The sequence below is a fragment of the Xenopus laevis genome, chromosome 6S (assembly GCF_017654675.1).
Source record: "Xenopus laevis strain J_2021 chromosome 6S, Xenopus_laevis_v10.1, whole genome shotgun sequence".
Classification (NCBI taxonomy): Eukaryota; Metazoa; Chordata; class Amphibia; order Anura; family Pipidae; genus Xenopus; species Xenopus laevis.
In genome coordinates this window covers 100,451,424-100,477,608 of record NC_054382.1, presented here as the reverse complement: position 1 = coordinate 100,477,608, position 26,185 = coordinate 100,451,424, and the positions used below count along the sequence as shown (strand labels likewise).

General features: G+C 40.6%; 1 protein-coding gene and 1 long non-coding RNA gene across 5 annotated transcripts in view; one reads left to right on the top strand and one right to left on the bottom strand.

Annotated features, from left to right (window-relative positions):
* The window catches only part of rgs20.S (regulator of G-protein signaling 20 S homeolog), a 69,564-nt gene that overhangs the window by 16,581 nt on the left and 26,798 nt on the right, over positions 1 to 26,185 (bottom strand). Inside the window, exons 1-2 of one of the 4 annotated variants that reach the window (XM_018223705.2) lie at positions 23,727 to 23,964; positions 22,813 to 23,123 (exon numbers count right to left, since the gene is read on the bottom strand). The exons of 1 other annotated variant lie outside the window; for it this stretch is intronic. In XM_018223705.2, the coding sequence (XP_018079194.1) occupies positions 22,813 to 22,920 (108 nt within the window). In that variant the 5' untranslated portion in view covers positions 22,921 to 23,123; positions 23,727 to 23,964. Of the gene's footprint in view, positions 1 to 8,530; positions 8,756 to 22,812; positions 23,124 to 23,726; positions 23,965 to 26,185 lie in introns of those variants that run through there. 2 more of the 4 variants (XM_018223708.2, XM_041567870.1) reach the window with 2 other exon arrangements.
* Positions 23,814 to 24,971, top strand: LOC121395159. Its single transcript, XR_005962299.1, has 2 exons — positions 23,814 to 23,872; positions 24,650 to 24,971. It is a non-coding gene; the product is annotated as an uncharacterized LOC121395159 (long non-coding RNA).

Sequence of the window (26,185 nt, the reverse complement as noted above, 5' to 3'; positions counted from 1 at the left end):
ATTCGCTGTTTCTAAACTGGATACTCTAAGGGTTTGATATCTAAATTATACAGTATTCTATTAACACCTGCTTCTAACACACATTCTGAGCACTTCAAAAAAGCATGGCAGGACAATGTGGGCCAATTAGACCAAGAAGAGTGGGAAGAAGTCTTGGAGGCCCCTACATGTACGTGAACGTACTATACATACCTATGTCTTACATAGAGACTTTCTTACTCCTCTGGCCCTTAGGCACTTTCGCAGAAACACAAACCCACAATGCCCTAAATGTTATTCTGAATGCCCTAATTTTTTCCACCTAATATGTGCCTGCCCAGCGATTGCCAGATACTGGGAACAAGTGATTAAGTTTATACACAATGTCATGGGATCTCCAGTCCTTCTGGACCGCAAAGTCTGCCTATTGGCAATTATAGAGGACCTGTACCCCAACACATATTTTCGAACAGCAGTGGCAGAACTACTTTATTGTGCAAGGAAACACATGACCAGTAAGTGGCTGTCACCACAGTACCCAATGCTGAATGGCTGATCACCCTAGTGAACCAAGCACTCCCACATAGGGAAATCACTTATAGAAACAGGGGATGCCCAGATAATTATGATCGGATATGGAACCCTTGGCTAGAGAACCCCCAAACCATAACACGTCAAGGTTAGTGCCCCCCATACAATAGAACTTACAAAATATACACCTCTGCATGACCATGGTATCCTGTATCCAGGGCAGCCATCAGGGGGGGACAGGGGGGAGAGTTGTAGGGGGCCCGAAGGTAATGGGGGCCTGGCCACACCACACTTACTTGATTAGCCAGGCCCCCCATCGAGCTGCTGACTTTGGGATATCATGGACGTTTAAGGGGCCCTGGCCACCAATTTTCTCATAATGTGGAGGGGGGAGGCCCTGGCCACCAATTTTTTTTTCTCATGTGGGGTCCTAGCCACCAATATTTTTTAATGGGGGGGGCCTTGGCCACAAATGTTTTTCTATGGGGGGCCCTGACCACCAATATCTTTTTATTTTTTATTAACATGTGGGAACCCTAGCCACCAATATTTTTTTTGTTTTTTTACTATGTGGTGCAGACCTGTGGGGTGGGGAGGGCGGACCTGTAGGTGGGGCTTGCGGTGGGTGCAGCCCAGGGGGCCCAGGAAATGTTGTCGTATGGGGCCCTGCGATTTCTGATGGCGGTGCTGCCTGTATATTTACTCAAAATTGCAATATGTATGAGCATGTGTAAAGGTGTAAAATTACTATGACAATCTATGCTCAATGACACCCGTAACTTGTATGAGACTATGTAACCAAAGATATCTTGTTATCTGAAGAACTGTAAACAATATACTTTGGGGGTTATTTATCAATGTCCAAATTTATCTCAATATTTTCTGCTACAAACTTCGATCAAATCCGCTCTGGTTTTTTACGCTTATTTATTATTACTTTTTCCCAAAAATTTGCTAAGCGGGAAAAAAAAATCAGATTTTCACGATTTTTTGGGATTTTGTCATCCGATGTTCACGATTTTTTCAGATTTTTCACTCGAAAACTCAGATCTCTTAAGTTTTTTGCCTGGAAACTCAGAAAACTTCTGGGTATTGCACGAGACCCAGCACACATAACAAAATCATTGGGATTTCTCCCATTGACTTATATGCAACCTCGACAGGTCTGAGATGCCGGATTTTTAGATCCGGACTTTTCCATCCTTGGGGTTGGGATTTTATTTAAAAAAAAAAAAAGAATTTTTCATGAATTTTGCATTCAGAGTTTAGTAAATAACCCCCTTTATGTCTGCACCAACTCAAGTTCAGCTTTTATTGTTTTACAACAACAAACTTTGTAAAACAATAAAAATGTTTGAAACAAAAAAAAACAATACTCCAAATTTTCAAACTCAGGAATTCAAATTATAGTTTCCAATAATCAAGTGTTCAATATTTATTATTGCAAAAAAATTACAATTCAAAATCTTGCGAGTTCGTGTAGATGTCAATGGAAGTTGTGCTAGGCAAAATTTAAACAATTAGTTCAATTCAGGTTTTTTGCATTTTTCATATGTTTTTGAGAATTAGTAGTCCCATTGAAAAGTAGATTAAGAGGCCAATTCATTAACTTCGATTGAAGGATTTGAAGTAAAAAAACTTCGAATTTCGAAGTGTTTTTTTGGCTACTTTGACCATCGAATGGGCTACTTCGACCTTCGACAACGACTTCGACTTCGAATCGTATGATTCGAACTAAAAATCGTTCGACTATTCGACCATTCGATAGTCGAAGTACTGTCTCTTTAATAAAAAACTTCGACCCCCTAGTTCGCCACCTAAAAGCTACCGAACCCAATGTTAGCCTATGGGGAGGGTCCCCATAGGCTTGGCTAACTTTTTTTTGGTCGAAGGATAATCCTTCGATCGTTGGATTAAAATCCTTCGAATCGATTTTAATCCAACGATCGAAGGATTATCCTTCGACCAAAAAAACTTATCGATCGAACGATTATTCCTTGGATCGTTCAATCGCAGTATCGAAGTTAGTGAAGTTAGTGAATCGGCCCCGCAGATCGAAGTTAGTGAATCCGCCCCCAAATAATCCCAATAGGCAGGTTCTGCTTTCAATAAGGATTAATTATATCGTAATCAAGTACAATCTACTGATTTATTATTAGAGAAAAAAAAGGATAATGTGTTAAGCATCTGGAATTGCTGCGTAATGTTGAAAAAGTATAACCAGTTTAACAATTACCACTACTAGATATTACATAAGGGCTGATCCAACAAGTTCAGCTCTAAAAGTTCCTTTCCATCGGTTTTGTATGGTTATTGTAAGCTAATAGTGATGGGCGAATTTGCGCCGTTTCGCTTCGCCGAAAAATTAGCGCATTTCGCAAAACGAATTTCGGGCAAATTTTCACGGGCATTTCACGAATTTATTCGCTGGCGGCGAATAAATTCGCCCATCACTATAAGCTAACCTAGATGTAAAATATATGAATGCAATGCGGGACTGTAATTATCTATATTTACATGCTATCTTTACTCCCCATTTACCCCCTTTCTCTTCTGTCTCATTAGGAGAGCTCAATCTCACACATTAAGGGGGTTATTTATCAAAATCCACTATTTTCTGAAAAATACTCAGACCAAATCCGCAAATTCTTGTGCGGGGAAAAAAACTCAATAAAATCGCGAATAAAATCTAAATCGTACAAATTTTTCACATTTGTCTCCAAAAACTGCAACTTTTTTTCGGATTTTACAACGAAAACTGTGACTTTTTCAGATTTGATGAAAACCACAAAATCTTCGAATTATTGAACGAAATCCAGCACAGATCAGGATATCAATGGGACATTTGCAATTGACTTCTATATGAAGACATAGTCAGGTTGGAGTACTTTTTTATTCAGACTTTTAACACCATTCAAGTTTTTTTTTTTTCCAATGAAAAAACAGGTGTTTTTCTTCTTTAAAAGTCCAACCAGAAAAAATCGGACTTATAAATAAATAATAAATAACCCCATGAGAGCTGATATTTAGGATTTTGGGAATCAAAAGTCAAGAAACAAGTCAGACAAATACCCAACAGTCTGTTCCCTCTACAGACTATTAAATATTGATTTGAAACATAGGGCTCTCTGTGAATCAAAACAAAAACTGTAGGCCTTTTGTTTCCCAGTGAGCTGTGGACTAATTATTTATATTACCTTTCCTTAGGGCTCATTTATGAACACAAGCGTAACTGCAAAGCAACTTGCAATGAATGCCAATGTGCCCCTTTGGCTTGATCTGATGAGCTCTGTAACTATAGTCATTGGTTCAGCAGAAATTGGGAATTACCAGCCGTCTGGATCTGGTGGTAATTCTAGAGTTTCCCTAGCCAGCCGTGACCAAATTTAAAGCCATAATCTGTTAAAGTATGGTGATTTGCTTCCAAGTATTGCACTTTGCCACATGGGATTATTTAGATGCAAGTCTACTGTGCCTGTTGCAGGCCAGAGTGAGAACTCTGGAATTAAGTTGTTGAGAGTTCCAAGATTCCTTTGTATCTATAGACACACTTGTGTGCTATTCAGAAGAGGAGACAGTTGAATTCATGCAAATGAGTCTGATCTGAATTCCAACTTTCCAAGGTCTATGAGAGTCTGGGTGTGTATGAGGCCAAACATTTATGTAATACACTGATATCATTTATCTAGTATAGTTAAATCTAAAAACAACTGGACTTGCTGAGTAATCAATGAAGACGTTTCACTACTCATCCGTCCAGTTGTTTTTAGATTTACCTATGCTAGATATACCATGACCTGGATGAATGAAAATCTTCATAGTCACTGATATCATTTGATAACATTACTGGTAATGCCTGGGAGAATCAGTTACTGATGGCTGATCTCATCTCTAGTCATTCCCGGCGCTCTGTCTGCAAAATGTTAAATATCCCAATTAAAATACGTGGCCAAATAGATATAATTGTTATTTGTTATCAAAAGGCAGGATGAAAAACTATATGCATTGACCTTACAAAACATAAATTAGATTTCCTCAATACTTTCACTGCAGTCACCACAAGTGAATAGAGAGAGATGAACTCTGTATTGTAGTTCAGATACAGCCTTATCCATAATCTCTCTCTCTTATTTCTTCTTGTGCATCCATCTCTCTCCTTATTTCTGTAGTCTGCACTTGGCAATCACAATCGAATCAATATCAAAGCCAATATTACACATGTACGTCTGGCAATTTTAAGGGTTGATTTACAATGGGTAGCACAGTGTTGCATATAATGATGACCTGGCCCTAACCTGCCCTCCCTCAGTAAGCACCCACCCACGCCCGACTTCTGGGTTCCTTTCATAGACCCGTGCCCGACCCGTCCCGTCAATGACGTCACAAAAGGGGCAGGGTGAGCAGGTGCAGCGTCTATAAAAGAAGAACCCGGAAGTTGGCACTGCAACGTGGTGGGCGGGGAGAGCAGAAGAGCCACCCACGAAGAGGAGTGCTAGGTTGGCCCGAACCCACCCTACCCACGGGTAAACCCGTCGGTCCCGCGGTTATGGGGCCGGCCCGCACATCACTAGTTGCATATATTTGGCACATTTGCACCCTGCTCTGTACTTTTCTGAATTGCCACAAGTCTCTTTGTTCCATCACAGTTAAAAGACCACACAGATATCAGCGCTAAAAAAGTAACCCCCCCCCACACACAAGTTATAAAAAGCTATTGATGGTCAGGGCCCCCTTATAAGTTTAAAAAAAAACATTGGTGCCAGGGCCCCCTTACAAGTTAAAAAAAAATTGGTGCCCCCCCAAATTTTTTTTTAAAAAAACATTGGTGCCAGGGACCCCCTTACAAGTTAAAAAAATTGGGGCCCCAAAAAACATTTAAAAAAAAAAAAACATTGGTGGCAGGGGCCTATAGAATATTAAAAGAACATTGGTGTTCAGTAGAATTGAACTCATGGCTTCAGGACTTCAAGTTCGCCTCCTTTAGTGGCTTTGGGTCTTTTCGCCGCTTCAGGAATTCAATTCCGGCTATTTTCGTGGCTTCGGGTCTTTTCGCTGCTTCAGGAGTTCGGCTGTTCGGCACTTTCGCATTTTCAGCTGTTCGGCTGGCTGCAGATCTTCGGCGCTGGCCCTGGCTCTTTCTAAACTGCAGCACTTCCGGGCCCCCCTTCATGCCCGGCCTGGGACACTTGTCCCCCCTGTCCCCCCCTGATGGCGGCCCTGCATATTGATCATCAATCAAATGAATGGCCACCCCCATCAATATATGCTGTAAGTGTAACGTATTCTCCTTAGGGACAGGTGCCGTGCACTTAGTGGATGTTTCAGTATTTTGTTTTTGGCATAAAAAGGATCAATAAGAAGAAAGTGCTACCGGCTTGAGTTGGGGAATGGAAAGCTAGTTCTTTCCCTTGTTAACCCTATCATTAACCCTAAGGGTAGTGCCAGATGTGACTGTTTCTTGGCCTGCGTTTAACCAGGCTATTAACTTGCATCCATTTGTGCTTCTCTCTGCACAGATAGCCATTGTGTTGACCTGGGAGTAGACACAGATTCGATTTCAGCAAGAGAATGCACATCACACCAAATCTGCTCCATGTGTCTCCACCCAGGCCAGCGCAGTGCATGACTGGATGCAAGTGGAGCACATGTGGTACTATACTAACCCAAATGCACTAGCCTAGGGCTAAATGAGAGAGTTTAAAGCATTGGAAACCTTTGGAATACAACATTTTACATGAGACTAGTTATGTCAATTCCCCACTGGGCCCCTCTATCTCCTGAGCTCCACAGCAGTCATAAGGTCTGATACCACTATAGTTACCTAACTGAAAAGTATAATGGGTAGAATTGGCAGTTATTGGTGACGCAGGCTTGACTTGATTAGCGTGAATGAATAAAAGGGCAAGTACATTGTGATTGCATTCCAAAAAAAAATTCCTTTGTGTTATTTCTTTTACTAAAGGCTATGCAACTATTGTGAAGTCAACACTAAGTCAGAGTGTAATGCTGTGACTTAGAAAACTTATAGCACCTTTTTAGAGGCTCAGTGGCCCCCAGTCTACAGATTGAAGGAGTGTTTAACAAATACAGGAAAGGTTGAGTGTAAACTTTATAAGGGTCAATATTAATCATGCATCAGCTTTACCCAGTGTAGTGTAGAACACTGACAGTTCAACAAGCCAAATACTGTCCAACCACACGAGTACTCCCCAACCAGTGTAATGCCCAATCCTCTGATTAATGTGGTCTGTTCACCCTAATCAATTTGCAAATATAGCAAATATACTTCACCATAAGAAAAGCTCTATCGGAGAGATGTACACTATTTTTGCAAACTATTGGGAATTTAGATTTTTCAGAACTGCATCAATAAAAAAATCACACAATATAATAACCAAAAAGTCTAGAATGAGGTGGCCTAAATGGAGCCCCAAAACCCTCTACTGCAAGCCTATCACATATCTTGTATCTAATCTTCACAAGCCACAATTCTAGAATCTCTTTCTCAGACTTTAAAAATGCAAAAACAATACCCACACGGGTAAGTCAGGTCGTCCACCCACAGGAGTAGGGTAGGGACTGTGCCGAAAAAGTCAATACTATGGTGGTGGTTTTCATCTATGAGCCTCAGGTGTGGCAAAAAAACTGACTCTGGAATATTTAACAGCCTAACCACAGTTCAGGATGTATTTGTGTAAAGAACACAACAGCTGGGTGTTTGGATGGAACACTTCAGAATCTATGCAGGGATAATCCACTAAGGAAAGAAGAAGTTATCGAAGATGGTCCTTAACAGGATTCCATCAAGTTATCGACTCTCAGTATGAATTAATATTTATAGAAACAATGTTGTTTGGATAAATATGCATACAATTTATCTAGAAGTTGACAGATTTTAAGCTCTTAAAATCACAAGGCACTGGGTAACCGAGACTGTTCCTAAGTGGCTGGTGGATCCAACAGAACCCACTGAACAAAGCAAAGTATTGATCCTATGGAGCTTGAGGACATACCAGCATTCTTTATAAATTCCTAGAAGGAAATTTAGAAGGAAATAATAAGAGTTCAAGGTGCACAGTAGGCATACTGTTGATTCTTGCTATACTCTCATTATAGTGGCTCACACAGCTGCCTACTTGCTTCCCTTTCATCCTAGACATGGTGGCTCAATCATTTTCTCTTTTCATGAAACCAGTTAAAGGAGAAGCAAAGACATAATTACCAAGGGGTGCCAATTTGTTAGACACCCCTCCAGTAATTATAATCATTTACTTGAGACCACTGGCTTGTGCTCCTATTGAAAACTGGCCAGGGTTCTACTGTAGGAGCACCATCTTCTTCTGTTTCATAGTGTTTGATGTGCACATGCTCAATAAAGAGAAACCCGAACTTAGAAGCAAGAAGACAACTTTTTGCTGAACTGCACATGCGCACCCTACCATAGGTTGCTGCACTTTTCTGCAAACTGGAGCACCAGCCCCCAGGGTCGCAGGTAAGTGATTATAATCACTAGGGTGCATAACAAATTTGCATCATGAGTAATTATGCTGTTCCTTCTCCTTTAAATATACTGTAGGAGTATGAGAACTATTAATTATGATTATTATTAAGAACTATTAAGGCAATAGAAGTGATCCATTTCCAGTCCAGCCAGCACAAACAAACTAGCAATTCTAGACCGAGCAGGACATGAAAACTGCAACTGTGAATGAAATTTAGTGCAGAAAACCTGGCCATCAGTGGTGTAACTAGATGTTATTGAGCCTCACAGCAAATTAATATTATATGTTGAAATTGCTCATTAATTAGGGCCTATAACTCCTGGGCCCCCCTGCAGCCGCCGGGTTTGCTTCCTCTGTATTTACACCCCTGCTGGCCATGGCATCAATTATGACATAACTATATAACAACCAACTCAAAACATCATTATTGATAGTTTGAAGCTAATGTTAATCACTCAAAACTTAGTTTCCACCTTACAAACAATGTCTAGGCAGTTCCAGAGACATTATCTCCTTACCATTGATGCTACTGAAGATTCATCCTCCAACACTGAATACAAATCAGTAGTATGAACCAAGGCTTGTAGAGACGTTTTCTTCAAATGCTTGAATCTGGGCATACTTTGTTCCTATGCAGTGCTACTGATTAACGTGTGTTTGCCAAACTCTCAAACCACCTAGAGCACTTCCTCACTCCAAATGCCTTTCAGTTCTTAGAAAACCAGCTACACCCACATACGCATCATTCTTTCAGGGTAAAGTAAGATACATCTAGCTAGGAGGAACCCCTTATATAAACTGCTTGTGAAATGCCTCTTGCGTGAAAGGGAAGGTACCAGTCACCTTATTCCTTACTATAGATATAACTCCACCTTGGGAGTTCTCCCACAACATTCATTATGAATGAAAACAAAGAAAGAAAGTGATTTGTGCTGCTTTTGCTGCAAACCCTCTCAGTACAGAATTGTACCATTAAATTCTGAGTCACAAAGTACTACACTTGCTAATGACTAATGCATTCATATTCTGTGCTGTAACTTCCTAAAGTTCAGGTCTGACTCACATTTCTAGGTTTTGCACTGAGAATGTGGTGGATATAAAGCAGTTGAACTTGTGCAGTAGAAACGACTGACTCACTAGACAGTCTAGCTCATCCTGACTCACGTCTGGCCCTTTGGAAATATTGCCATATTTCTCAACAGCAGGCAGCTCTACAGTAGCACACACACCACAGTATCAAGGATCAATTAGCAAGTGTCATTTGTCTGCATCATATTTTCACTTATCTCTCGCTCACCCTTTAGAGCAGGGATCCCCAGCCTTTTGAACCTGTGAGCAATATTCAGAATTAAAGAAGTTTGGGATAGTCAACCTACATATAGGATCTGTTTGGCAGTACATATGGTTTTTAAACAACCAAAACTTGCCTACAAACCTGAAATTCAAAAATAAGCACCTGCTTCGAGGCCACTGGGAGCAACATCCAAGGGGTTGGAGAGCAACATGTTGCTTATGAGCTACTGGTTGGGGATCACTGGTTTAGAGTATCTCAATGATTAGCGATGGGTTTGCTTGGTTCAAGTTGAGTGCCCAAAGGACTGGAATTGCAACTGACAAGATGCACCAACAAATGCAATTTCCACAAGATGGTCTGTCAAAACTGTAGAAACTGAGCCTCGAGCTGTTATCACTCCTGCTCATATACTGATACTCTAAGTACTAGTTTACAGCTAAATTATTCCAGTTTCAGTAAAAGGAAATCATGATACCTGACATGGATTGTTACATACCTTTTAGCACTGGCAATTTATATTGGGGATGTACGCATCTTTAATTACTGCTGTCAAACTACAAACTTTAAGAAAGGCCCTAGGGGTGCCAAAACGTTACTCCATAGTTCCTTAATAAATGAATTATTAATTGATTGATTTTTTTAGACCTGTGAGTGCTTATCCTCTCCTTTGATTTATATATATATATATATAAATATATATAAATATATATATATAAATTATATATATATATATATATATATATATATATATATATATATATATATATATATATATATATATATATATATATACACAGTAGTAGGGAAAACCGGCACTCACGATAATTGAGTCACGTATGCCTGGGTGCAGTCCTCAGTGAAGATGAATGTTATGGAAATGATAGAGATCGCACTCGCAGGTCTACATCTGACCTACCAGGTGTCTATTTGGAGAGCCTCATTCTCTGGTGACGTTAAGTTGAGCAACTCTCAAATAAATCAGTATAAGGGAAGAGCAAACCTTTTGCCTGATACGGTTTTGCAGTAAAATTCAAGGTTTTGCCACCATGCATCTGCGCTAGAATACAGTCTGTATTGCCAAAAAATAAAATGCAGCCAGTTACTCTGGGAAAATATCACAGAAATTGTTATTGTCTGTGCCTTGCCAACAACATTAACCAATAGGATCAAAGCCCTGTCTATCTAAGGAGCTGTCCAGGTGCCATGTTTGGAAGAAACTGATAACATGGGAGTGTTTTTTCTATGAATAACAGCTGTAGTAAAATGGAAAGGAGATTATCTAATGTAGGGCAATGTACTATTGCAGAACGAAAATTGCCTTAAAGTGATACTGACACTAAAAAAATTCTTTTCAAAATATTAATCTACATTAAAAGCTACCTATAGGTCATGTTGATCATTTTTCGTTGATAGATCTGCTAATTGTCACTTGAAGTTCCTAAACCTGACTGTTTTGCCAACCTGGCTGTCCCTTCTTAGGGCAGATAGAATTAAGACAGATATCAGCAGCACACTGTCGATTTGAAGAAAACATGTCATTTATTGTGTCATTCAAAAACGGGCAACGTTTCGGGCCTCCTGAGCCCTTTATCAAGCCTAGTGTTACAGTCCCAAACATATTTAAAGAGGGAGGAGGAGGTGTGGAAACAACAGCCACTCCCCTTCCTGCGACATTGTGAAAAGGGCTATCATGTTAACCATTGCTAGACCTGTGCAAGGTGAATTGTTCACAAAAAAATGTTTTTGCAAGTGAATTAAAAATCGTTCATAACCATCAGTTGTGTTCATTGTGTCCAATTGTGTTCAAAGTGTCCATCATAGTCCATGTTACAAATCACCTATTAAAATGAGTGAAAAAGTGAAAAATTGATCAAATTGAAAAAGTCTAAAAAATTAAAAACGAAGACCAATTGCAAGAAAATTTTTTACTCCAAAAGAAAAGTCATTACTTCATGCAACAGGTCACATATTCGATATTAATCAACACTTTTTTAAGTTAACCGCAACCCATTTTGAAAACGGTATTACTTGACCTATTTTGTAACTTATTTGCAATATATTTCAAAAAATCTATAATATATGTTACCTGAGGCACTCACATGACTCATTCCGCATACCTCTCAGTTCTTTCCTGAGACATAGAGTGATATGCTGGAAATGATGTCGGCACTCAGGGTGTTTGATACTAGTGACCTTAGAGAAAAAAGGGGGAAAAAGAAATGAAAAAAATTAGAAGAAAAAATTAAGGTTTTGTGGTATATAATCACACTCTTATATTCAATATACAAAATATACACAGGAGTCAATCATCTACCTAAAAAAGAACATTGCAGGTGTGTATTCTCTGTTGAGGCCTCTGGGTCAAATAGTGTCCAATCTATGGATCCACATCATCTCAAGTTTCTTAAGCATTAATAGTTAGTGATGGGCGAATTTATTCGCCAGGCGCAAATTCGCGGCGAATTTGCGCGATTTGCCGCCAGCGAATAAATTCGCGAAACGCCCGCGAAAATTCGCGTCAAAAACGAGACGCCGGCGCGATTTCGCGAATTTTTCGCCGTTTCGCGAATTTCGCGAATTTTCCGGCGAAGCGAAACGCCGCAAATTCGCCCATCACTATTAATAGTCTGTTTCCACCCCTCCTTGGCTCCTCCACTGAATTGATTACCTGAAACTTAAGTTGGCTTATGGAGTGTCTTGCTGTGTGGAAATGAGAGGCAATGCCGTTAAACCCCTACGGATTGTTGATTTGTGCTTAGATATACGATCACGGATCTTTTGTGTAGTCTCCCCCACATATACTAAACCACACGGACATTTGAGTAAGTAAATTACAATTGTAGATTCAGAAGTGTAGCCATTTTTGATCATATATTTTCTACCTGAATGTGGGTGGAAAAAACAGTTGCCCTTTATGGCTGAGTTACATTGTGTACAATTTAAGCAAGGAAAAGTTCCAATTTAGGATTTTGTAGAAATCTTTGTTTTGGGCCTTTTCTGCTTCCAATATCTGCCTTCACCAACTGATCCTTCAGACTTTTGCCTCTTTTGTATGACAATAGAGGTACCTCTTGAAAGGCCACCACGTCTGGATGGCATGACTGTAATACGTATATGCCAGTGTTTGAGAATGATGTTGCCTACTTTTCTGCCAGCAGTAGTGTAACTGGTTACAAAGGCCAACCTCTCCCTCTTCTTGTTATCATCCTTTTTGGCTGGAGCAAGTAACTCACCCCTACTTTTTCTCTGTGCTTTATCCAAATTGGTTTTAAGTACTTCCTCTGAATACCCTCTCTGTTGGAATCTCTCTGTCATTTCACCCACACACAGTTGGTAATCCACCTCGTTATTTACAATACACTTCAATCTTGTAAATTGTGTTAGGGTTAGTGAGGCTTTTTAGAGGTTCCGGGTGGAAACTGCTGTAGTGCAAGAGATTATTCCTATCTGTTTCTTTTCTAAACAGGTTTGTATCCAATTTGTGGCCTTTGCGAGTTAAGGTGGCCATACACGGGCCGATAAAAGCTGCCGACAGGCCGAGTCAGCAGCTTATTGGCCCGTGTATGGGGCCCCCCGAGGGGCTTCCCCGATCGAGATCTGGCCGAAAGTCGGCCAGATCTCGATCAGATGGGACTAAAAATCCCTTTGGATTGCGGCCGTATCTGTTCGTTGATGCAGTCCCGCGATCTGACTGCCCGTTCCCATTCATTAGGATCCGATTGTTGGGCCCTAGGGCCCACAATCGGATCAGCTCGATATTGCCCACCTCAAGGTGGGCATACCTGGGAGAGATCCGCTCATTTGGTGACATCGCCAAACGAGCGGATCTCTCCGTGTATGGCCAGCTTTAGTCTGACATTAAGGGTTACTCTGACAGACACACAGGTAAATTTTAGTGTAGGCTCAATATTATTGAGAAAATTATGGAACTCATCTAAACTTTCAATTGTACCATCCCAAATGATCAACAGATCATCTATGTAGCGTAAGTATAACTTACAATGTTGTTGGTACAATGGGTTTGTATATATTACAGTTTCCTCCAGGTGAGCCATATATAAATTTGCATAAGTTGGAGCGACATTACTGCCCATTGCAGTCCCCCTTTGTTGCATATAGTAAAAATCCTCGAATAGGAAGTAATTCTGATGAAGTACAATCTCCAACAAGTCTAACAGGAAGGTTTTTTGTGGCACAGTGTAGTCTGTCGTATTCAAATAGTAACAGACAGAATTAAGACCAGACTCATGTGAAATAGATGTATGTAGGCTGGCTACATCTCACTAAAAGAACTTCATGTTTAGGAAGAGTAATACTATTAAGTATGTTGAGAAGATATGTTGTGTCTTTTACATAAGATTTAGTATGTGTCACCAGAGGCTATAACAGAGCATCAAGATAGATGGCAAGTGGACTCAAGCACCCGCCACAATAGGGCGTCCCGGGGGCTTCTCTAAATTCTTATATATCTTGGGTAGAGTGTATAGCACAGGGGTAACTGGATCACTTTTGATCAAATAATCTCATCAATAATGTCATCATCAAAGGCTTTAAACACTCTAGTCATTCTACATTGCTGAATCGAAGTTAAAGGGTTTGCATTTACCTTTTTGTATACATCAATCTGTGATAATTGGGAAAAAATCTTATCAGTATAGTATTGTTTGTCCAGGACCACCAGTGCCCCTCCCTTATTGGCTGGCTTTAATGACAATACTTTTATTCTGCACCAGATCAGTTAAGCATGCTCTTTCATTGTAATTCAGATTTGATTCATGTCCCAACATAGGGTTCCGTAAAGCTGTACGCTTAAGTTTCTCAATAGCCTACAAGCTTAACGTACGCCTCAACTACATTGTCAGTTGCTGGGGGAATATAAGTACTCTTATTACGTAAGTCTGTTGGTTTAAGTGATAATTGGGAGTGACCATGCCCCATATTACTATGTGAACCTGGTTTTACTGTAACCGGCATTTTTGAAAAGTAACTTTTTAATCTTAAATTACGAAAAAACCTTTGTAAATCTATATCCAGGTCAAAAGTATCACATAAGAAAGTGGGGCAAAATGACAGACCTCTTTGTAAAACAGACATTTGTTGTGCAGAAAGAATAGAGTTAGAAATATTATATACTAATGTTGTCTGTGTCTCCGGCCGTGCTGATCTCTGTGGCAATTGTCTCCGCTCCCCTTGAGTGGTAGAGTAACGGGTGCTCTTGTTGTGATGTGAGTCCCCTTTTGCTTTGACCCTTGATGCCTCTCCTGATTTTGCGGGGCTTGAAGTTCTTATATCTAAAAAAGAAGACGATGAGGAGGACGTTGAAGCCGTGTTCTCTGCTGGGCTATCCTCTGCGAAATCAACGCGTGGGCGATACCGGCGTCTCTCCTGCTCCTCCTCATAGTCCCGCGAGGTTTGACGAGATGTGGTTGTTCTTCCGGATTGTGTCCGTCGCTGTGTGTCCCCAGTCAGACCATCCGCATATCTCCTTGAGCTCCGTTCCGTATACACCTTGCTGGTGCTACTCCACTGATAGATGTTGCCGGAGCAATAGTCTTCTGTATCTCGCTGAAACTTTGACCGCTTACGATCCTCAATTGCTCTGCGGTGCTTAGCGATGATGTCATCAGTCTACGTGATTAACTCTTTCAATGCCTCTGGCCTCAGAGAGTCTTTTTGTTTGTGCTCAATATCTTTGATACTTGTTCTCACTTCAGCAGTTTTAGATTGCAAAAATTCAATAAGAATATATCAAAGGAACATTTGTTAATAATTTGTTCATAGCGTTTTGTGAACGCAGTGTCATCAGCAAAGATTGTGGGTCTTAGTTTAACCCTTAGTCCACGGGGAATACGTTTATTTCTGTAGTATTCCACTAGTGTGATCGAGTGCAGCTCCAATCCCACCAATCTTTCCTTTTCTTTTTCAAGATGGCATTGTTAGGAAGGCACTGTTCCCTTGTTCAGTCCCAATAATAAGTAATGCATCTGCCTCTGTATAGGCAAAGGTAGAGATGTCCTGTGATATCGGACTCAAAAGTGACATTTGAAAGCTTTGATAATAGTGAAAAACAGGGGAAGCTCATCCAAGCAGGGTGTCATATGCAGTATCCAAGGCAGAGAGCTTAAAACCCTGATTAAATACCTTTTGTGGTATCAGGTGCTAAGCTGAAGGACCCACGCCTGCTTCCTTCCGGGGTCAAACAATCCAATTAAGACAGATATCAGCAGCACACTGTCGATTTGAAGAAAATGTGTAATTTATTGTGTCATTTAAAAACAGGCAAAGTTTCGGGCCTCCTGAGCCCTTTATCAAGCCTAGTGTTACAGTCCCACAAACATATTTAAAGAGGGAGGAGGAGGTGTGGAAACAACAGCCACTCCCCTTCCTGTGACATTGTGAAAAGGGCTATCATGTTAAACATTGCTAAACCTGTGCAAGGTGAATTGTTCACAAAAAAATTTTTTTGCAAGTGAATTAAAAATCATTCATAACCATCAGTTGTGTTCATTGTGTCCAATTGTGTTCAAAGCGTCCATCATAGTCCATGTTACAAATCACCCTTCTTAGGGCAGAGACACACGCTCAGTTTCAGGGAAATTTAGTTGTTCTCCCCAAACTGCCTCCCGCTAGAATGTAAATTCTAGCACTTGGAGTGCTTCATTTTCGAAGTCACCCGAAGTTTCCTCGTGAAAAGCAACTTCTGGCGACTTTGGAAAATAAAGCGCATTAATTGTCATCCTGCCGGCCATTTAAATTCTAGCCGGCGGAAGGCAGTTTGGGGAGATTAGCTGCCTCGAACAAGAGGAGATTTGTCGCTGGGCGACTAATCTCCCCGAATCTGAGCGTGTGTCTCTGCCCTTAACCTGTCAGTTAGATTTTCTAATGATAACAGACTACAGCTGAATAAATATGGCAGCCCCCTCATAGAGGAATATGGGGGGGAAGAAAAGTCATGTAAAAGCATCAGGCAAATACTTTTATGGCAAAATTATAAATAGCATTCAAAGACAATATTATGATAGATAATAAAAAAAGTTATTTTTTGATGTTAGTATTTCTTTAACTGCAATGTCATTTCCCCTTCCTATCCACTATAATGTATTTCAACTAAATTTCGCATATTTTCCAAACTTTTATCTGAAGCAACTGCTGCAAATGTGCTCATTTCTAATCATCATATTCATAAAGGAATAACGTCTGTGCTACAAACTAGTGGAATGTTGGAATAATAGCAGTTCCCCTGGTCTGAATGTCCTTTAGTCATAGCTATTACTGTTGCACAGTGCAAGAGTCTCTAATTGTGAGATAGTACATGAACAATAGAAAGCACCGACGTCTGCCAGAAAGGAAAGGAAAGTCAGGGCTGTATCTATGTCCAGTGTCACATTAGGCACAGACCTAACAGAACCCTCACAAAGCATTGGTGTACATGACATCACATCCACAAAACATCACTTCCGCATTTCACTGCAATTCACCCCCCAGTCTGCCTCCAGATTTGAGCACTAAGTCCCTGCCTCCCAACGGTCCCATTTTCTGCAGGCCAGTCCCGATTTTGACAGCTCAGACTGCAGTCCTAGATTTTTACAAAAAATTCCAGAGTTTCTCTTTGATCTCCTGCACTGACACTAGAAAAAGATACAAAGTTTCTGAAACTTAATTAAAAAAGTGGCTTTTGGCAGAAAGCCCAGAATAGCGATGTGTGGGTCAGGTATTTCCCGACCCGAACCTGCCCTCCCTCCACCCACACCCACCCGAGGCGACTTCCCTTTATAGACCTGTGCCGACCTGCCCCGCCAATGATATCACAAAAGGGGCAGGGCGAGCAGGAACACGGCTATAAAGCCGCAAGCCAGCAGTTGAGTGTGGCGGGCGGGGTGAGCCGGAGCAATAGCTTGACCAGGATCCGCCAGCCACCCGCAAAGGGGGGTGTGAGGTCGGCCCGAACCCGACTGACTTAAAGATCCCGCTGGTATCGGGCCGGCCCGCACATCACTAGCCCAGAATACTTAGCACCTGTACTGAAATATATTTGTAACCGTTTAAGATAAGCAAAGGTGCAATGTAAGATAAGCAAGTCTCTTGGAAGAACTGAGACAGCTTAAAGGGCAATTTCACCTTCATTAGCAAAACTGTTATAACACATAAAACATGGCCCTAAAACTCCCAGAAATGTGTTCAAACTTTCATTACCTGCCAGATTTTGTGAAATTGACATGGAAATTAGGGGGTGTGGTCAAAATAATTTTCCACCATGCTACGAACAACAGATCTTTTTGTCCCTCTTTCCCTTTTTCAAATGTTGGGAGGTATGCCAAGTCTCCTGTGGCAGATTTTTTAAATTTTTCTTTAAAAATGTTTTTCAATCGTAAAGGCTCCCGAGGGCCCCAAAAAGATGCTGCCCAGGCACAGACCCTTGCGTTTTCTCCGCCCACAAAGCAAATGTCGATATTGCCCTGTGTGTGCAGTAACTGACAAAAATGGCACCCCCATATAAGTGCACACAATATGTTTTTCAGCCATTTTTAATCAGCAGAGAAAAAAACATAATGTACCATTGCTGTATCAGGCCTCTTTTCTTTTCCTTTGGGAACAAGGGCAACAGAACTAAGCAAATTTGTACCCCTTAGGGTCAATGCACAGAACGTGCACCCCTAACAATCGGTGCAGACTCTGCTCTGTACCCTTTGCTGGCATTTACAGTAAATAAACATCCAACAGAAAAACATCTAATACACAGACACTCTATATTAAATAAGCATTCTATGGAATGGCCTCTAACATACATACACTGGGGCTCATTTATAAACAATTGACAAATTTGCACCTGGGCAGTAACCTACAGCAACCAATAAGCGGATAACTTTTTTTCTGCCAGTGGCAGGTAGAATAATGAAAGCAAACATCTGATTGGTTGCCAGGTCAGGGCCACCATCAGAAACCATAGGGCCCTGTACAACAAAATGTTTGGGGCCCCTGGCCCCACCTAGCCCAGCCCCAAGACCCACCCCAGATTCCGCCCACACCACAGTAAAAAGGCCACAGGCAACAGCCCTAATACAGTTGTAATAACTTTGGCTAAAGTATTGTTAAAGGAGAACTAAATCCTAAAAATGAATGTAGCTAAAAATGCTGTATTCAATATACTGAATTTATTGCACCAGCCTAAAGTTTCAGCTTCTAAATAGCAGCAATGATCCAGGACTTCTAACTTGTCACAGGGGGTCACCATCTTGGAAAGTGTCTGTGACACTCACATGCTCAGTGGGCTCTGAGCAGCTGTTGAGAAGCTAAGCTTAGGGGTCGTCGCAAATCCTCAAGCAGAAAATGAGGTTTGTCTGTAATATAAGCTGATGCTACAGGGCTGATTATTAAATTCTGATGTTAGATGCACTGGTTTCTGTGCTGCCATGTAGTAATTATCTGTATTAATAACTAATCAGTCGTATATTGTGGCATTTCTATTCTATGTGTACTGTATATTGTGAGTGGGTCCCTAAGCTCAGTAAGTGACAGCAGCACAGAGTATGTGCAGTGAATCAGCAGAAAAGAAGATGGGGAGCTACTGGGGCATCTTTGGAGACACAGATCTTTACTGCTAAATGGCTGTGGTTGCCTTGGGCTGGTACAGAATCCCAACACATTCTAGTCTACTTCTTTAGTTAGGCTTTAGTTCTCCTTTAAACCAGTCACCACTTCAAAGTAGACTCTAAGTTTTAGAATATGTCTGTATTTCTAATGTACATTTAGTTTAGTCTCTTGGTAAAAAAAAGCCCCCCCCCAAGATAAAAAAGAAACATTGGTGGCCAGGTTACCCCCACAAGTTATAAAAAGCCATTGGTGGTCAGGGCCCCCCTACAAGTTAAAAAAAACAAAACAGTAGTGGTCAGGCCCCCCTGATGGCGGCCCTGATCCCAGGTTCAAATCTGAATTCTACTGTATTGTAAAAAAAAACATTCTATATAATGAGCTTTAATATACAGATACTATATAGTAAAGGGGCATCCTATAGTATGAGATTTCATATATAGACACTATATTAAATGAGCATACCATATAATTGCCTCTAACAAACACTATATAGTAAATGGGCATCCAATAGAATCACTTAACCATCCTATAGAATGGCCTTTAACATACCCACACTATATAGTAAATGAGCAAGAATTGCCTCTGACATACAAACCCTATACAGTAAATAAGCATCCTAGCAGTTTAGAAAATTAAATCCAGTACATAGTTACATATAGAATGACCTCTAACATACAGACACTATATAGTAAATGGGCATCCAGTAGAATGAGTTTCAACATGCAGATACTATATAGAAACAAAGCATCCTGTAGAATGGCCTCTAATTTACCCACACTGTATAGTTACTGAGCAAGGATTGCCTCTAATGTACAGATACTATAAAGTAAATGTGCATCCTGCAGTAGATATATAGTAAATGTGCACCGTTCAGTAGATATATAGTAAATGTGCACCGTGCAGTAGATATATAGTAAATGTGCACCGTTCAGTAGATATATAGTAAATGTGCACCGTGCAGTAGATATATAGTAAATGTGCACCATGCAGTAGATATATAGTAAATGTGCACCGTTCAGTAGATATATAGTAAATGTGCACCGTGCAGTAGATATATAGTAAATGTGCACCATGCAGTAGATATATAGTAAATGTGCATCGTGCAGTAGATATATAGTAAATGTGCACCGTGCAGTAGATATATAGTAAATGTGCAGTAGATATATAGTAAATGTGTATCCTGCAGTAGATATATAGTACATGTGCACCGTGCAGTAGATATATGGTAAATGTGCGTCCTGCAGTAGATATATAGTAAATGTGCACCGTGCAGTAGATATATAGTAAATGTGCAGTAGATATATAGTAAATGTGTATCCTGCAGTAGATATATAGTACATGTGCACCGTGCAGTAGATATATAGTAAATGTGCACCTAAATGTGCATCCTGCAGTAGATATATAGTAAGGGGCCGATTCATCAAGCTCGAGTGAAGGATTCGAAGTAAAAAAACTTTGAATTTCGAAGTGTTTTTTTGGCTACTTCGACCATCGAATGGGCTACTTCGACCTTCGACTACGACTATCGAAGGATTCGAACTAAAAATCGTTCGACTATTCGACCATTCGATAGTCGAAGTACTGTCTCTTTAAAAAAAACTTCGACCCCCTAGTTCGGCAGATAAAAGCTACCGAAGTCAATGTTAGCCTATGGGGAAGGTCCCCATAGGCTTGCCTAAGTTTTTTTGATCGAAGGATATTCCTTCGATCGTTGGATTAAAATCCTTCGAATCGTTCGATTCGAAGGATTTAATCGTTCGATCGTAGCATTTGCGCTAAATCCTTCGACTTCGATATTCGAAGTCGAAGGATTTCAATTCCTAGTCGAATATCGAGGGTTAATTAACCCTCGATATTCGACCCTTGATGAATCGGCCCCTAAATGTGCTTCTTGCAGTAGATATATAGTAAATGTGCACCGTGCAGTAGATATATAGTAAATGTGCACCGTGCAGTATATATATAGTAAGGGGCACATTTACAAAGCTCGAGTGAAGGATTCGAATTAAAAAAACTTCGAATTTCGAAGTGTTTTTTGGGCTACTTCGACCATCGAATGGGCTACTTCGACCTTCGACTACGACTTCGACTACGAATCGAACGATTCAAACTAAAAATCGTTCGACTACTCGACCATTCGATAGTCGAAGTACTGTCTCTTTAAGAAAAACTACGACCCCCTAGTTCGGCAGCTAAAAGCTACCGAACTCAATGTTAGCCTATGGGGAAGGTCCCCATAGGCTTGCCTGAGTTTTTTTGATCGAAGGATATTCCTTCGATCGTTGGATTAAAATCCTTCGAATCGTTCAATTCGAAGGATTTAATCGTTCGATCGAACGAATAATCCTTCGACCGTTCGATCGTAGGATTTGCGCTAAATTTTAGTTCCTAGTCGATTTTAGTTCCTAGTCGAATATCGAGGGTTAATTAACCCTCGATATTCGACCCTTGATGAATCGGCCCCAAAATGTACACCGTGCAGTAGATATATAGTAAATGTGCATCCTGCAGTAGATATATATAGTAAATGTGTATCCTGCAGTAGATATATAGTAAATGTGTATCCTGCAGTAGATATATAGTAAATGTGCATCCTGCAGTAGATATATAGTAAATGTGCATCCTGCAGTAGATATATATAGTAAATGTGTATCCTGCAGTAGATATATAGTAAATGTGTATCCTGCAGTAGATATATAGTAAATGTGCATCCTGCAGTAGATATATAGTAAATGTGTATCCTGCAGTAGATATATAGTAAATGTGCATCCTGCAGTAGATACTGTATATATATATATATATAGTAAATGTGTATCCTGCAGTAGATATATAGTAAATGTGTATCCTGCAGTAGATATATAGTAAATGTGCATCCTGCAGTAGATATATAGTAAATGTGCATCCTGCAGTAGATATATATAGTAAATGTGCATCCTGCAGTAGATATATAGTAAATGTGCATCCTGCAGTAGATACTGTATATATATATAGTAAATGTGTATCCTGCAGTAGATATATAGTAAATGTGTATCCTGCAGTAAATATATAGTGAATGGAGATCCTACAGACTCTTTTGAAGCACTATCAAGTAAATGAGCTTTCAATAGAATGACCAGTATCATAAAGCCATACAGGCATCCTACAGACTTCTGCCTAGCATATGAACATGTAGTAAGATGTGTAGTAATTGGGAAGCCTACAGGCTGCCTACTAATATGGCCAACCTGGTGGTGCAGTGGATAGCGATGCTGAAGTATGAAGCTCCTAGGTTTGATGCCAGCAAGAATTTGCATGTCCTCTTTCCCATATGCAGCTTAATTGGTTCCTAAAAGTGACTTTAGTGTGTATGTATTAGGGACCTTAGATCGTAAGCTCTACTGGGTAATGAACTGTAAAATACATCAGCACTATAAAAGAGATGAAGGATAATACTATACACTGTGTAAATGAGCACTTATAGAATGCTACTATACAGACACTGTGTCCTCACCGAGAATGCTATACACAGGCCTCTGCCACACAAGCACTGGGCAGTAAATAGGCATCTTACAAACATTGCACATTAATGGGCATGTTGTAGCCCAGCAGGTTATTCAGATGGAAAACATGAATTGCTTGTGATCTATGCAGGAATGCAGCTGCTAGCAGTGTGTATATACTGGTACCCGCTAGTAAAGGTGATGGGGCAAGTACCCATCTTAATATACAGAACAAGATAAAGCCCAATGTCTTGCTCATAGGACCATGCTCTAAAAGTGAAAAAATCCTGTATCTGAGCAGAAATCTTATAAAAAAAAATGGAACCCATCCTCACTAAGTGTCAGCTTTTAAGTGGCAAATGCAGAGAAGACATAACAGGCAGAAGCAGCAGAGCACTGGTGTCCTGGAATCAGCCCAGTCCCTTTCACTACTTACAGTTTCACCATCAATGCCGGGAGGCAGCTGCAAATCTTTGCCCTGATCACATCCGTTGAAGCTGGGCTGCTCACCCAAGGCCGGCTGCTCATCATCCTCCATGCACATGCGCCTGTGCTTCCTCCTATTATTCTGATTATTATTCCGCTCTATCGACTCTGACTTCTTAGGTAAAAAAAAAAAAAAAAAAATCCCCAAAACAGTTGCACCCCTTTACGAGTCCCTGATAAGTGTGGGAAGTTGGGGCTGCAGCTTGTTGTTCTGAAGCAGTTTGGACGGTGCCAAGAGCAGCGGGGCTGTTAGTGATTATGCTGGAAGTAAAGGACAAGTGAACCGTGAATGCCACAGAGACCGATTAAATAGGCAGTTCTCTCTGGGAGATACAGCAACTGCCTTCCTTTCACATGGAATCCCTTGACATTAAGGCAGCGCACAGGAGTCTGTGTACAGTGGGATGGCTAGCATTGTGTGTCTGCCTCTCTCTCATCCAGAGTCATCTGCAGCCTCTGGCTCTCCAGCTAATGCTGAACTACAACTCCCAGTCACATTGGAAGGGGATCTCAGGATGCTGAGAGTTGTAGTTCACCTAGAAAGCCACAGGTTGCAGATCATTCAGGAGCAACGTTTTGGCTTAGCCCTAATTCCAAAGCAATGAGATGATGAAAGGAGAAATATGCTTCTAATTTCAACAGAACATGGGAGATTAGGGTATAAAATAGGACGAGCCTAGAAATTTACTGGTCTTTTGTTTGGCAAGTCAGCAAATGAGGGAGGGGGGGTTGGGAAGGGTGGGGGGGAAGGTGCAGGGACGAGAGAAGAACAATAGAGCCGAGGCAGGGTGAAAAAATGGGGAGGGTGAAGGGTCCTAATGCTGATAAAAGAAAAGCACTGTGATTTTTTTTATCATTACTAACCTGAATTTGTTTGTTCCAGGACCAGAGAAAAGAAATGGCTGTGCAGCAGAGAATTAGACTGACACTCAGCAGAAGGAAGAAGGTAGTGTGGCCTTTAAGAATCAGGGAGCTGGAGAAAGGATCACCGAAGCAATTAACAAGGAAGGGTAAGAAAAAAAAATCCTCTCCTTCCCCTCCAGCGCTTCCCCAGACAGTATTGCAGGCACAATCCTTTCCTGCTCAGCTGAATGTACAGTGCACACAGCAGGTCCCCCTCCCACAGGCACAACCCTTCACTGCCCAGTTTAATCTGCAGAACAAACCCCTTCCAATGGTCCTGATCATCAGTATGGGGCCGTTCCGTTTCTAATCCCCATGCCGGGGCAATTTGTAGGTGCTGGCGGGAAATGCTGCGGCCCCTGTCTGTAAAGTACAGAAAGCAGAGCACTTTGCATGGACAACCACGCAGGAAATAGGAAACCCGGGGTTATAAAAGGGGGTGCTTTCTTCTTCTCCATCAGCAATAAGTGGTAGAGATGAAATAGGCAGTGTAAATATCTGAAAACATGGCATGCAGCTCTGGAGATGGATAATTACCTTCCACCACTGCATCCAGGCTCAGTGTTCAACAGGCTAATCAGGGAAGAGTGAAGCAGAGAACCAGAAGGGCAACGGCAGCAAAAGAGCAGTCAAAATTGACCAAAAATTAATTCATAAAAAATGCCAAATCAGCCAGCAAAAATGAGTAAGGAACAAACTGGCAGTACAAGTAACCAGGGAGCTCACATTCCACTACATGCCAATGCCCCTTAGACATTTGGTCTCCACCATGTTACCTTGGAAGAAAACTTCATTTTTCAGTGGGTACTGGTCCATAGTCAACCTGGTAATGTCACTGGGTCTTGGAAGTGTTTATTCCCTCCCACCCCTCTCTTTCCTTACAGATGGTAGAATTTGAACATGCAGCACTATACAGCTTTCCAGCATCATCTCAAGGCGTCGATATTGATATTGTGGCCAACACTGTTACACCATGAAAAATATATCTTTTTGTGACAGTGTTAGAGTATATGAAATTATGCAATCCTTAAGGAAAAATGAAATAAAGAAGCTGGTAGTATGTAAGGGTTCTTATCAGACCCCCTCCCCCCCAAGTCATACCAGTTTGTTCCCCTTTGGGTTTGATCAAAAGAAAAAACAGGGTACATTTAGAATGATTCAACACCTGCCATATCTATAGGGAAATAAAAATAATGATGCTCTCAACGAAGAATAATGTTCATTGTCTTTTTAGACATTAACGGGCCGATTCACAAAGGGTCGAATATCGAGGGTTAATTAATTAAGTCGAAGGATTTTAGCGCAAATAGTGCGATCGAAGGATCGAAGGATTATTCCTTCGATCGAACGATAAAATCCTTCGAATCGAACAATTCGAAGGATTTTAATCCAACGATTGAAGGAATATCCTTCGATCAAAAAAACTTAGGAAAGCCTATGGGGACCTTCCCCATAGGCTAACATTGAGTTCGGTAGCTTTTAGATGGCGAACTAGGGGGTCGAAGTTTTTTCTTAAAGAGACAGTACTACGACTATCGAATGGTCGAACGATTTTTAGTTCGAATAGTTCGATTCAAAGTCGTAGTCGAAGGTCGTAGTAGCCCATTCGATGGTCGAAGTAGCCCAAAAAACACTTCGAAATTCGAAGTTTTTTTACTTCGAATCCTTCACTCGAAGTTAGTGAATCGGCCCCTTAATGTAGATTTGGAAGATTTGAACAAACAAGCACAGGGTAATTCATGGCAAAAACAGTAGTAGAATCTTAATTTAGTTTGTTAATTTAGTTTAGTTTGTTGCCGCTACACACACATAGCTTTTATTTTATTGGTTGTAAAAATAGATGGCCTATTCTACAATGTATGCTGATGACGGACATGAAAAAAACTGTGTAGTTACTGTACATTAGCACCCAGGCCAGACAATGCAGAAGAAGTTTATTAAAATGCTAATGGAAAATTATTAAACAAGCAGGGGCAGATTTAGTAAGGGTCAAATTGAAATTCAAATTCAAATTTTTTTATGGTCAAAACTCTCGAATTCAACTAGGGAGTTATCCAAACTGGATTCAAGTTTTTTTAAAAAATTCTAATTTGATTTTCAAGATTTATCATACTCTGACTCTTGAGGAATTTCGAATGAAACTATTCGCCACCTAAAACCTGCTGAATTGCTATATAAGTCAATGGGAGAGCAATTTGGAGATGTTTGCATCCTTCCTGACATTCAGGTTTTATTCGTAGAAACAACTTGAATCGAGTTTGATCGCATTAGATTCGAGTTTTCGACCCAGTATAATTCATCTGCGTTTAAGATATTCGATTTTTATAATAAATAATCGAATATTTGAATTTCGAGTAAAATCGAATTTGTGTGAGTTAAAAAAACTCACATGAATTCAAAATTTGAATATTGATAAATGT